This window comes from Bactrocera latifrons, unplaced genomic scaffold (genome assembly GCF_001853355.1).
Source record: "Bactrocera latifrons isolate USDA-ARS-PBARC rearing strain unplaced genomic scaffold, ASM185335v1 scaffold_942, whole genome shotgun sequence".
NCBI classification, from domain to species: domain Eukaryota; kingdom Metazoa; phylum Arthropoda; class Insecta; order Diptera; family Tephritidae; genus Bactrocera; species Bactrocera latifrons.
Window position 1 is genome coordinate 48,513 of NW_017537648.1, and position 12,072 is coordinate 60,584.

General features: G+C 36.2%; 4 protein-coding genes across 8 annotated transcripts in view; 1 reads left to right on the plus strand and 3 right to left on the minus strand.

Moving 5' to 3' along the window:
* Positions 1-5,729, plus strand: part of LOC108977719 (fatty acid 2-hydroxylase) — a 34,881-nt gene extending 29,152 nt beyond the window's left edge. For all 5 annotated transcript variants that reach the window (XM_018947566.1, XM_018947565.1, XM_018947564.1 and 2 more), the window contains 2 exons: positions 4,529-4,762; positions 4,825-5,729. In XM_018947566.1, coding sequence (XP_018803111.1) covers positions 4,529-4,762; positions 4,825-5,322 — 732 coding nt within the window. In that variant the 3' untranslated portion in view covers positions 5,323-5,729. The remainder of the gene's footprint in view (positions 1-4,528; positions 4,763-4,824) is intronic.
* On the minus strand, positions 1,885-4,373 carry LOC108977718. Its single transcript, XM_018947563.1, has 6 exons — positions 3,967-4,373; positions 3,559-3,734; positions 3,265-3,479; positions 2,474-3,201; positions 2,245-2,403; positions 1,885-2,172 (listed from the first exon to the last, which is right to left on the minus strand). Exons 1-6 carry the CDS (start codon positions 4,064-4,066, stop codon positions 2,003-2,005), a joined length of 1,548 nt encoding a protein of 515 aa, XP_018803108.1. The 5' UTR covers positions 4,067-4,373; the 3' UTR covers positions 1,885-2,002.
* Positions 5,730-5,901: 172 nt separating the features above from the next.
* Positions 5,902-10,082, minus strand: LOC108977717 (chromatin-remodeling complex ATPase chain Iswi). Its single transcript, XM_018947562.1, has 7 exons — positions 9,914-10,082; positions 9,464-9,681; positions 9,150-9,404; positions 8,001-9,087; positions 6,892-7,923; positions 6,672-6,832; positions 5,902-6,615 (listed from the first exon to the last, which is right to left on the minus strand). The coding sequence occupies exons 1-7, from the start codon at positions 9,962-9,964 to the stop codon at positions 6,354-6,356; spliced, it is 3,066 nt and encodes a 1,021-aa protein (XP_018803107.1). The 5' UTR covers positions 9,965-10,082; the 3' UTR covers positions 5,902-6,353.
* A 246-nt stretch (positions 10,083-10,328) lies between these two features.
* On the minus strand, positions 10,329-11,312 carry LOC108977716 (NF-kappa-B inhibitor-interacting Ras-like protein). The gene is made up of 2 exons (XM_018947561.1): positions 11,199-11,312; positions 10,329-11,134 (listed from the first exon to the last, which is right to left on the minus strand). Exons 1-2 carry the CDS (start codon positions 11,310-11,312, stop codon positions 10,583-10,585), a joined length of 666 nt encoding a protein of 221 aa, XP_018803106.1. The 3' UTR covers positions 10,329-10,582.
* Positions 11,313-12,072: the final 760 nt, after the last annotated feature.

Genomic DNA, 12,072 nt, shown 5'->3' on the forward strand with positions numbered 1-12,072 from the left:
GGTTTATACAGTCCACCATATACCTCATGATATGTGAAAAAAGTTCTATTGTAGAATAAAAGTTTCTCTGAAAAAAAATGTCAAAAAAAAAAACAAGTCAGATTACCCTACTGACCCCTTAATCAAAGTTTCGCATCATTTACCATCGAAATTTTTTTCACTATTAAAGAAAATATTTCCCTTTGTTTCTTAACACATCTCACGTCAAGCCCCATAATCGCGATTTACTCATTCGGACCAAAATATTTTTTTTCTGGTAACATTTTGCTTATGTTATTTATTGTATAATTGAAAACAGAAAGTGAAAATTTTCACTTTTCCCATGATTTTTTATCAATTTTCCGTGTGTGCAGTAATTTTACTTTTTTCTTTCTTTACTGCTTTAGACGAATTAAGAGATAAGAGTCAAAATCGACAAATTGAGAGCCATTCCCATGGCAGTCGAATATATGTAATCGGAACTAATCCGGATTTTTAAGAACCAAGATCTGTCAACTTCGGAGCATTTACTTGTTTTCTGTCGTTATAACAACAACATAAGATGAGAACCTCGTTTATGTAATTTACATCAAGCTGAACAAAACGTTTTAGCATAAATATTTTCGGAAACGACGTGCCTGGCGGCTTTCGGCTGCACGACTGAATGACTTAATATCATCAAACTGAATAATTAGGTATAAGCCATGCCTTCATCATTATCTTACTCGCAGCATTCACGTGTCTACAGTTAAAACAACAATTAACTAATATAAAAAATGAAGCGGTAAAGTCATCACAAAAGACAAGTGCATTTTTATGAAGATTACCATGCAATCAAAACTAAAAATGTTTGTTTTTCATAAAAAAATCAAATTTATTTATTTACATACACTGTTAAATAAATTTTTTTTTTTTTTTTTTGCTTTATATTATTATCGTCTTGAATGCAAATGCTATTGTTTTTCAATAACTATTTTCAGTTAAAAAAAATTAAATAGATTTCAAAGTCTGCAGGCAGTTAATTACATTAGAAAAAAAAATATAGATTTCGATTCTTTTAATATTCGTGTCATTTAATACAAATATTTACTTGCATATTTATATAAGAAATAATATATTTCATTAGTAGATATCAGTACCTACGAATTATGTGACTTCCGGTTTGTTTTGTTTACACATAACTTCAAAATAATTATCAAAATAGTACACACGTCGCACATCGGAATTATAATTCTAGTGGTGGTTTCTGACTATAGTCACTTAAAAACCCCACAAATTAATGCATATATGCACACAAAAATATTATACAAACACACACACCTCTATATCAAAATACTTGAAAGTCTTAATGAAAATTAGCGTACACAGAAGAAAATAAGTTTCCAATGTCAATGACGAAGGTACAAATAACACCAATTAAATAACTCTGTGCCCAAAAAATAAGATGACATTGTATTTATTTTGAAAATTATTATTTATTTATTCTTCCAAATCAATTTCATCCCCTTCAAAGTAATTCCCACTAGATGTAGTACATTATGCCAACGGAACTTCCAATCTTCGAAACACTGTAGTCACTTTCCAGGATGGCCTTCAGTTCCGTCTTCGCTAAGGCTTGATTATCGTATAAAAACGGTGTCCCCGGAGCGGTCTTTTGAGCTTGGTGAGCAGCCAGAAGTCGCACGGCGCCAAAACGAAAAACTCACTTATAGCAGCTCACAAAACGACACGTATGTATCTCAAACACTAATGAATATTTTGACATGAAATTTGACATAAATGTGACTGACAGTACTACCAACATAAAAAAAAAAAATAATTATCCAAATCCTTCGACGCGCGCAAGTTCAAATGTAACCTTATTTTTTGGGCACAGGTATAGGAAATTATGTTAGTAAAGGGCAATGACATTGATGACATCGTAATGTCTTAAAGTATATTTTATGCACATTTTTTACATTTCCATTTTTTCGCCTCACTGGCTGTAATCAAACATATACATTTACCCACAAAAGTGTTCATTTCAAATGTTCTGTTCCTTATGCTTCAAATAAACCTTAGACTTCGAGAATACCCGTATATCTGTTTCGAGTAGTTTCAGTTCTTTCTCGATTTCCGCTTTGCGCACACGCATACGTAAAGTTTCAGTTGTCATAGGCATGCGATTTAGTTCATTTACAAGTGCTTTGAATCCTGAAAATATCAATGTGTAACAATAAACATTAACAATATACATGGAAATAATTCAACACTTTTATTACGTACTGGTTTCAGCTGATTGAAGTGCTGCCTGACGCTCTTTATCCGATAGCGGGTAGTGTCCAGGCGGGCAATTAGGATCACGTTCACTTTGACGTTGGCGTTGTTCCTCCTTTTCACGTTTCTCACGCTCCAAATAACGTGGCAGACTTATGTTATCTCGAGCTGCAAGTATAATTGAGAAAGTTGCATTGAAATAACTGTAAAGTATTAACTGCCCAGGGTCTTAACTTACAACCTAGTTTGTGTATGCTAATACTTGAACGCTTTTTGACCAAATCTGTATTACTTTGCTGTGAATTATGTGAAATATTCGTACGTCGACTACGACCAGATATGGAAACAGCCTCAACGCCACCGCTATTTCCTAAGGCACCATAATCTTCATCAACAGCAACATCACAGACACCAACGCCGCCGTAACCGTTGTTTAAAGACATATTTTCGAAATTGGCACGTAAATCACCTTGTACATGAGGTTGCATTCGGTAACGCAATGGTTGTTGCTGTTGTTGTTGATCTGGCGGTTCATATGATGATTGCATTGTTGTTGTTGGTGGTAATCCATCACTGTCCACCATATTATATCCATTGGTGAAATGTTGTTGTGAACGTGGAGTTGGGGCAAAATTGTACTTTGATGATGATTCAGGCGCATATAATCGTTCAACATTTTCATTATGTATTGTATCCACATCATCACTTCTAATTACTTCGCCATGTTGCTGTTCATTATATTGCTCTACATAATTATTTGTATCTTCACGTTGTACGTATGGATCCTCTATTTGTGGCTGCGTAGCAAATCTACGGTCATCTGTATTTCCCAGACACCTTTGGTCCTCTTCAGCTGACGGATAAAGAGAGTTTCGGCTTTGTGCATCGTTCGCAATATGTTGTGAACGTGGCGTAAAGTTTGGTTGTAAACCATTAAAACGTGATTGAGATTCGTTGGTGGAACATCTGTTAAAATAGAAAATATTTAATACAAAAAAACATACAATTTCGTTAAGAATGGGCTCTAACCGTTTCAAAGCGTCATAAAGAAATTGTTCGTCTTGTATATCTTCAGTTTGCACTTGTTTATGCACAGATTTAATTGTCGTCGTGCTATTTGTTCGCGAAACACTGCGTCTACTAATATGATTTGAACAATCGCCGACACCACCGGCAGCAGAAGTTTCCATGATACGGCCACTGGGAACCCGTGACAATGAAGGGAAGCGCGCCACAATTTGTTTCTACGTAATATAAGGTATAATAATTAATAACTGCTAAATCTAGATTCAGAAAAAATAAACTTTTAAATGTTCTACTCACATCCAAGCAATTGTTATTGTTACGTTGTTGAGATTGTGAACGGCGTCCAGCGTACTTTTGGTCCCGTAACAGTTGTTCTTGTTGCTGTTGCATTTTACTCTTATTAGTCACTCTTTGTAATTCACGTAAGCTCAGTTTATTCTCCCTCAGGAAATTTCGACGATTACGATCCATCTCTACATTCAGAGTAAAAACATTATTGAGTACTTCTAATCTTACAAATAATGTAAAAAAAATACAAGTATTTTCAATATAAACAGTGTGTGATCCTTGGTTGCTCCTGACAACCAGGAAGTAACAAACAATGCCAACAGAATATGTGCATACCAATTAAAGCCTTTATACATATATCACTCACTTGTTTCTAATTAAATGCTGTAGTTGCTTACATTCACCTATTATACTTACTGGGGACACTGAAAATACCCTTTAATGTTTCCATGGGTTTCACTGACGTCGCAGATATTGCACTTTTACTCCGTGACTCTACTACTCCTCCGTTGCTCATGCAAGAGCTACTCTCGTTTCTTCGCTTGTTTCCCTCCGTTTTACTGCTTTTACTGCTATATAAACTCGGACAAAATAAATATTCTCACAATTGTAAAAATAAAAATTTTCAAAATAAAATTTGAAAAATTTTGAAGTTTATTCTCGACGATTTTGACTTTTTTGTATATGACAGTAACTGTAGGAACTCAAGCCAATTTGTTGACATTCTGAATGTCAAAAAGCGATGTTTGTTTTGATATGTTTTTGACAGTGCTGCCAAGCTTTTAAAACAAAGGAAATTGAATATAGTATTATTTGGAGTAACTAAGGATTGATTTATGAATGTCCGACTGTTATAACAAATTGATTTGAATTTAATTTTGGTCTGGTATACAAAAAGCATATCACTGTTACATATGTATATTGTAATGTTTATTTTAATACTAATAATTATATATTTTATTTATCCTTTTTATTCCAGCATTTGGTAGATTGGTCCAAAGCCATGCTGCCACAAATTTCGCACATAACCAGACATTATGATGAATGGGTTCATAAACCAGTAGATAGACCTTTGCGTCTTTTCGGACCAACATATTTGGAAATGTTAACGAAAACTCCTTGGTGGGTTATACCGCTATTTTGGATACCTGTCATTAGCAAATGTTTATGGGAGGGGTTTTCACCCATTTGGAATACATCTAGCTTAAATGAGGTAAGAACTTTATGTTTAAGCTGAATTATGAAATCACTACATACTCATTTTTTTATCCACAGTTATTGTTTATGACCGCCTATTTTGCTGCCGGCATACTCTTGTGGACTTTTCTTGAATATGTGCTCCATCGATTTGTGTTCCATATGAAGGTGAATGCTAACACCCATCCACTCTTGTGCTCATTTCATTTTATGATACATGGACTGCATCATAAAGTGCCTTTCGATTCGATGCGCCTTGTTTTTCCACCAATGCCGGGCGTTGTTATTGCTAGCCTACTTTACGCGCCACTCAGTGTTTTATTGCCACAACCACGTATTGTGTTAGCCGGCGCACTCAGCGGCTATCTATGTTATGATTTGATGCATTACTACCTCCACTATGGAAATCCTTCACTACAAAATACACGCTTCATGTATAATATGAAACGGTATCACTATCAACACCATTTCGCACACCAAGATATGGGCTATGGCATTAGCAGTCCTCTATGGGATGTCGTATTTAATACCCGAATACATTTACGTAAACTACGTTACACATTGCGTTGGCGGTAATTAAAGTTAAATGACCGTATAACAAAATATACTTAAGACTAATATAATTAAATAATGTAGTTTACTTAGATGCCATCTTGCATTGACTTGTGGAAAATGTTTTCTACTACTTTTAATTCACACTTTTTAGAAGTAAAAACATTACCAAAGAAGAAAATATATGATAAATCATTCCTAAACCTGTGTGTAAATATTGTTTTAGATACACACATACAGTAAGTTTGAAAGCATTTTGTTATGTATTTTTGATAGCTTTATTCACCACTTAAGTATTAAGTACAGTACCATAGGGACATTAAGTAGTTTCGCGAAGATTATATAGACCAAATAAAATGTAATATTAGAAATACATTTGGAAATTTGTATTCTTAATTTTAATAAAGTCACTGCGGTCGCATAAACCCACACAACACTCTCTAATAGCTTACAGGAGTGACCAATAAAAGTGATTGGCAACGTCAATATAAAAATGAAGTGACATTTAACTGTACACCTTACAGTTACTGCAAGTTACTAACATTTTTTAAGTTGCATTGCTGTTCAACCCATAATTTGAATCCCATGAAATATAAAGAGACATTTACTAAATAACCTGAAAAGTTTATATTTATGGTCATTATGTACGCTTACTAGAAATTGTTGAAATCGAACAAGACATCAAGTGAAGCAACTAAAGCAATTTTATCTCTATGGTGCAATAGCATTAAAATTAGCATACAAATGTAAATTTACTTAAATTAGTGGATTTCAGTAGTATATTTGAGTATATATATGCTTACTAGTTTCCGGCTGCTGATAAGTTATTTTAGCTGCTGATCATGATCAATGAGTAAATGAATATAAGAAATATGGTTAGAGTGATATATTGATAATGTTGCGTACGACGATCTCCTCTCCAATCAAATAGTTAATAATTTATAAAATATATGGTCGCTACATCAACGAATCTGCTACCATTCTAAGAGCGGCTGGTTATATTTTGTATAATTATGATGTAGCTTGTAATATATGCTATGTAGCATACTTTAAATCTATTTTTTCTTCTTTTTGGCGTTCTTTTCAACGGGCATTGCTTCGGATTTGCGCTTCTGATTTGCCTTAGCCGGCGGTGCACTTGTTGTACTCGCGCCTGTCGAGTTCTTAGCAGCCTTCTTCTTTTTCTCTTGACGTTCTTTTTCTTCAAGTTCGATATTCTCGCGCTCAATGAGTGTTATAAGCGTGTTGCAACGACGCTGTAGTTCAAGTGCTGTACGAGATTTTATAAACCAATCGAAGCGAAACTCTGGTGATGAGCTGCAAATCAAAAGGGGTTAAATCCAAATATTGACAATTTCAGGTTCATTACTTACCGTATAGCGTCACGTAACTCCTCATAGACATTTTCCTTGTCAAAGCCGAGTTTGTGCAGCATGCAAACCAAGAAGCGATCTTCGCGTTCTACATAATTTTTGCCCTTGTTGTTGCCATATTGCAGGCGTAATTGATGGAATGGTGCACGATAACGTGACATCTGAAAAAATGTTTCAATGTATACTTCTTTAAATAGTTTTCGCTTTCTCTTCATCTCACCTTTTGATCTAACGCTTTTTTGATTGATAGTCTTCGTTGTATTTTTGCTTCGCCTCGCTCAATTTGACCCATAATTCTTTCAATATCCTGCAACTCATGACAACGCTCCCAAAATACTGCATTATATTCAATTACTTCCTCAGGTGTTTTGCCTTCCACATCTTTAGCAATATTTTCTATATCATCACGGCCGTATTTCTCGTTCGCTTTAATGAACTGATTAAAATCACGTTTAGTCCACGTTGTGAATCCTTGTGTTAGAAGTGATTCCTTCTCGGCAATCTCTTCCTCGCTCAGTGGCTCGGCTTCATCAATTTTACGTTGTTCTTCTCGTTGCATTTTAGTTGCCTCCGAACCCAACTCAGGGTTTTTCGGCACTTTATAGCCTACTGTTTTTCGGAAATAGTAAATCTCCTGATCGAGCAGCTCGAAAAGACGTGGCGGAAAGAATTGAAAATCTTGCACTATTGGTTGTTTTGGTGGGCGTGGCGCTTTCGGTGCTTTTGGTTCAGAAACACGAAGAGCTTCTCGGAAATATGCATCTACAGCATAATTCGCTTTACGTTCACGCTTTGGTGGTTCGATCCAATTTCCCAACGCATTTAATTTCTGCTTTTCTCGATAATCTTCACCCTCAAACTGATATACAGAAGTCGAACCGCCCTCACCACCGCCAGTGTCAACGGTGAATGTACGTAAAGAGCCTTCGCCTAATTGATCTAGTTTAGCCTTTTCTTCGGCAGTCTTGGCTTCACCACGCTCCAAAATAGTGTCAATGTCTTCATCAGTTAATTCAGAGTCTTTAGAGGCGAAGACATGGTTTGCGCCGAAACGAATGATATTTAGCATTTCGTCTTTGTTCAACTGAGCCGTTCTATTGTCCACCAGACGTCCTTGTTGTATAACCAATTTGTCGAGACGCAACTTAACTTCAGCGCGCTCCACAATCTTTTCCTCTACCGTATTTTCGGTGATGAAACGGAAGACACGCACCTGCTTCTTTTGACCGATACGATGCGCACGGTCCATAGCCTATATAAAGTAGATCAAAAAAAAACACTATACATTACATTTACACTGTAACAAATTAACAATTTAGCACCACTTGCCTGTAAGTCCATTTGAGGATTCCAGTCCGAATCATAAATGATAACCACATCAGCAGTAGCTAAATTGATACCCAAACCACCAGCGCGTGTGGAAAGCATAAAAATAAATTTGGAACTATTGTCCATATTATATTCTTGTATTTGTCTGTTACGATCCTCGTGTGGAGTTTGGCCGTCCAAACGACAATACTGATAATTACGCCATAAACAGTAATCCTCGAGTATATCCAACATGCGTGTCATTTGGGAGAATATAAGTACACGTGAACCTTGTGCTTGCAACTTGGGCAATAATTTATCAAGTATGACCATTTTGCCAGAGTTATAAACTAAATGCGTGTCTGTGGTATACGGTGGGCCTGGTTCGGCACCGTCAAAGAGATAAGGGTGGTTAGTGCATTTTCGTAATTGCATCAAAATATTTTGTAGACGCATTTTCTCCAATTTACCCGCACCATTCACAACATCAATATCTTTCATCAATACTTTTGTGTACCATTCACGCTGCATCTTTGAAAGTCCGAGAAATATTTTTATTTCTTTCTTGGGCTTAAGACGGCGTTCCACCTCGGCTTTGAGACGACGCAACAAAAATGGTTTCAACACTGCATGTAAGCGTGTTATGAGCGCGTCGTCGCCTAGGCAAGTGTTTGTATTGAACCATTCATCAAAATCTTCGGACGAATTGAAGACATCCGGCAGCAAGAAATTCAACAAAGCCCACAACTCGTGCAAGTTATTCTGTAATGGTGTGCCAGTGATAAGCAGACGGTTGGCTGTTTTAAACTCACGCAGAATTTCTGAGAGCTTAGATTTTTCGTTTTTGATACGATGTGCTTCATCAATAACCATATAACGCCAATTAAATTTCTTGAAAACAGATTTTTCGCGTATACACATTTCGTAAGAGGTGACGCAAACATCCCATTCGCCTGGCAAAAGTACATCACGTATGAATGTGTTACGTGCATCTTGGTCACCAATGAGACAGACAGCGCGTAATGAAGGGCACCACTTTTTGAATTCGTTAACCCAATTTTGCAAAGTTGATTTGGGTACAACAACAATATGTGGGCCAGCTTGATTTCTACAAGATTTTAGATGGTTAAGTTACGGTTAATTTTTCGGCATTATTACAGGTGAACTTACTTAAAATGTTTCAGATAGCCAAGCAAAGAAATCGTTTGTAAAGTTTTACCCAAACCCATTTCATCGGCCAATATACCGTTTATACCGTTTTCATACAGCGATATCATCCAGTTTAAGCCACGTACTTGATAATCGCGCATTTCGCCATTTTTAATGTAACTGGGCGAACTTTCGAAACGGAAAAGTTCTTTCGATTGTGTATCTTCGGCCAAAAGTTCCTCATCTTCTTCCTGCTCAGTCTTTCGGTGACGATGGCTATAAACGATTTTTTTTTTTAATTAATAACTATCCCTTTTTTACTGAAATTTACTTACTCCGCATTCCCATCCTTTTCCTTCTCTTTTTCTTTGTTCTTTTTTGGTCGTCCTTTAGGCTTCGTTGGGCTTTTATTACTATTTGTCATAAAATGCGTGAAGATTTCCGTTTGTTTAAGCAAAAAATCAAATCGTTTGCCTCTATCATTTTCGATCTTGTTGTCGAAATCTACTTCCTTTTCAGCAGACGAAGTTGTTGCCTCTGAGGTGGTTTCATTCTATAAGATATTACATGTTAGCAAAAAAATATAATTTGCCGCGTTTTTTTTTTTTGTAGCATGTGGCCCGGCATTTCCAGCTGTTCGTATCGTCAAACAAATGCCATACTAGCGGCGGTGCTTGTTCCGACAAAACACATATGTACATGTATATATAAATATATATATGTATGTATAAGTACGGGCAAGCGAGATTCATGCACACATTTTTAAGCGATGGTTTTCTACTCACAGAATTGTCGTTAGCTTCCATTACTTCAGCTTTTACTTCTTCTTTGGACATAGTCCTTTGCGTTAACACAATATTTTTAATACTTTTATTAATATTTTTTGAGTTTTACCAGCTACAAATTACTTTCCACGAGATTAAAATTTTGCAAGTTGCAGACAAATTTCCACAATGAAATATGACAGATGGAATGAAGTTGAATAAAACAAGCGGCAGAGTAGATGCTTCACATGGTTGCATTTAATATATCCCCGCCGTTGCAATTGTATCGAAGCGGCTTATTAACTTTACTAAATATTGATGTATTAAATTTAATCTAATTAAATCCGATTCCATTTAGAAAAAAAACACAAACCTTATCAGAGTACATGATAAAACAAAACATTTTCTTTACTTGTTTTAATTTTTTATATTGCACTGCTAATTAATTTAACAGCCATAATTTCGTATGAAGAAATTTTATACATAATTTATTTAAGTACTAATTATAGTAAGTAGTAAAAGTCAAGATTACTGTAATATGCAATATTAATTTTTAAACAGTTTTAATACAATTTCGATACTGCTATTATGTTGTATAATAACTTACTGGCCATCACCACCACTGCCGGTACGCTGGCAGCCTGTAATACACCATAGCATATTATCACCACCGCCATCCGATTCCCCGTCCTAGCTATCATTTTTCTGAGTTTTCTGCATTACCTGACGCAATTGTGGGAAACTGCTCTTTGTCGGTGGCGGATGTAAACGAGCGCACAATGATATAAATGGTTCATACAAAGATGGACGTTCCATGGCATTTACAGTGTAATGTTTAATACGTTCACGTGCGCACCAACTATTTGCACGATTCAATACAGACTCCACTGGATCGGGTTGCTGTTGCTGTGATTGTGGCTGCGTTACTTGAATGGATGGCGATGCCGGTGAATCACGTCTGCTGCGTGCACGCATATTAGCCAAAACGATTATTGCTACATTATCTTTTTTCTCCTTATTACGATCGATATCGGTTTTAATATCTGCTAACATATCTAAACTACTAGGATCTGTTGGATCATACACCAGTACATAACCATCTGGAAAATAAAGATAGTGGCGTGGCAGTTGTCCCTTTCCCTGTAGTCCTGCGCTGTCGTAAATTCGAAGAGTCTCACGTGCTCCACCGCGTCCTGTATCCACACTAGCAACATATATATCTTCTATAGTGGGATGTAATTCCTAAATTGTATTGGAAAAACTAAAGGTTTGTATAAAAATATGTGAGTTGGATAATTACACTTACCGTATCCATATTGACATTCCCATAAATTAGTTGCTCCAACAATGCCGTTTTGCCAACACCTTTCATACCACATATAAGCACTTTGCCAATTTTACCTATTTTGGCAGTCAACATTTTGATCTAACAATGTTTGGTGATATATTTACAAATTAATTTGTTTATCAATGCAATTTGTTGATAACAATTTTTACGAAATTTCACAAATCAGCTGGTTTCAGTGTTGTAGTTGAAACATTTATTAGAGGTACATATTATGTTATAATCTTATAAGCTGTTCACACTATTACAAGATAGAAATGATTAGTTACTAATAGCCCTGATAGACGAACAAAATTAAGGCGGGGGATTGTTAAGTAAGTATATATATAAGTAACAGGGTCGGGCTACCCCCCCTCCCGACCCTTTATTGGAAAGAGGAAGGATCGAACTTTTTAATAAACCCCCCCTCGACCCCCTAGAGCCCCTATGTACCTGCAGGGAAGCCTTTGAAAATGACCAAAAATCAGTGTTTTTGCTCATTTTTCCATACAAACTGAAACCAATGCAACCCAGCCAACATTTTTGTATGGACAAGAAATCAAAATAAAGAAAGCCAAAATGTTTCAGTGCAATGTATATACATATTTAATTGTATCTATCTTTCGGCCGAGCTTTAAAAAATAACCTTGGCCGGTCCAACACCATCCACAGTATTTTAGCATTGAACACCTTTTCCTCCACAGTATCTTAGAATTTCATTCCTTTACGTACTAGCGGCCTTCGGCCGCGCTTCAAAAAAATAATCCTGGTCGATCCAACACAGGGGTGTTCAGGGTTCTTTCTTCTTTCTGTACTGGCGGCCTTCGGCCGTGCTTTAAAAAAATAACCTGACCGG

Coding starts and splice junctions, on each gene's coding strand:
- LOC108977718 (XM_018947563.1), bottom strand. CDS start 4,066: ATGAGCAACGGAGGAGTAGTAGAGTCACGGAGTAAAAGTGCAATATCT. Junction 3,480..3,558: donor ACAATAACAATTGCTTGGAT/GTGAGTAGAACA, acceptor TATATTACGTAG/AAACAAATTGTGGCGCGCTT. Junction 2,173..2,244: donor ACTTCAATCAGCTGAAACCA/GTACGTAATAAA, acceptor TGATATTTTCAG/GATTCAAAGCACTTGTAAAT.
- LOC108977717 (XM_018947562.1), bottom strand. CDS start 9,964: ATGTCCAAAGAAGAAGTAAAAGCTGAAGTAATGGAAGCTAACGACAAT. Junction 9,682..9,913: donor TGGAAGCTAACGACAATTCT/GTGAGTAGAAAA, acceptor AATATCTTATAG/AATGAAACCACCTCAGAGGC. Junction 6,616..6,671: donor GAGTTACGTGACGCTATACG/GTAAGTAATGAA, acceptor TTTGATTTGCAG/CTCATCACCAGAGTTTCGCT.
- LOC108977716 (XM_018947561.1), bottom strand. CDS start 11,312: ATGTTGACTGCCAAAATAGGTAAAATTGGCAAAGTGCTTATATGTGGT. Junction 11,135..11,198: donor GGAATGTCAATATGGATACG/GTAAGTGTAATT, acceptor AATACAATTTAG/GAATTACATCCCACTATAGA.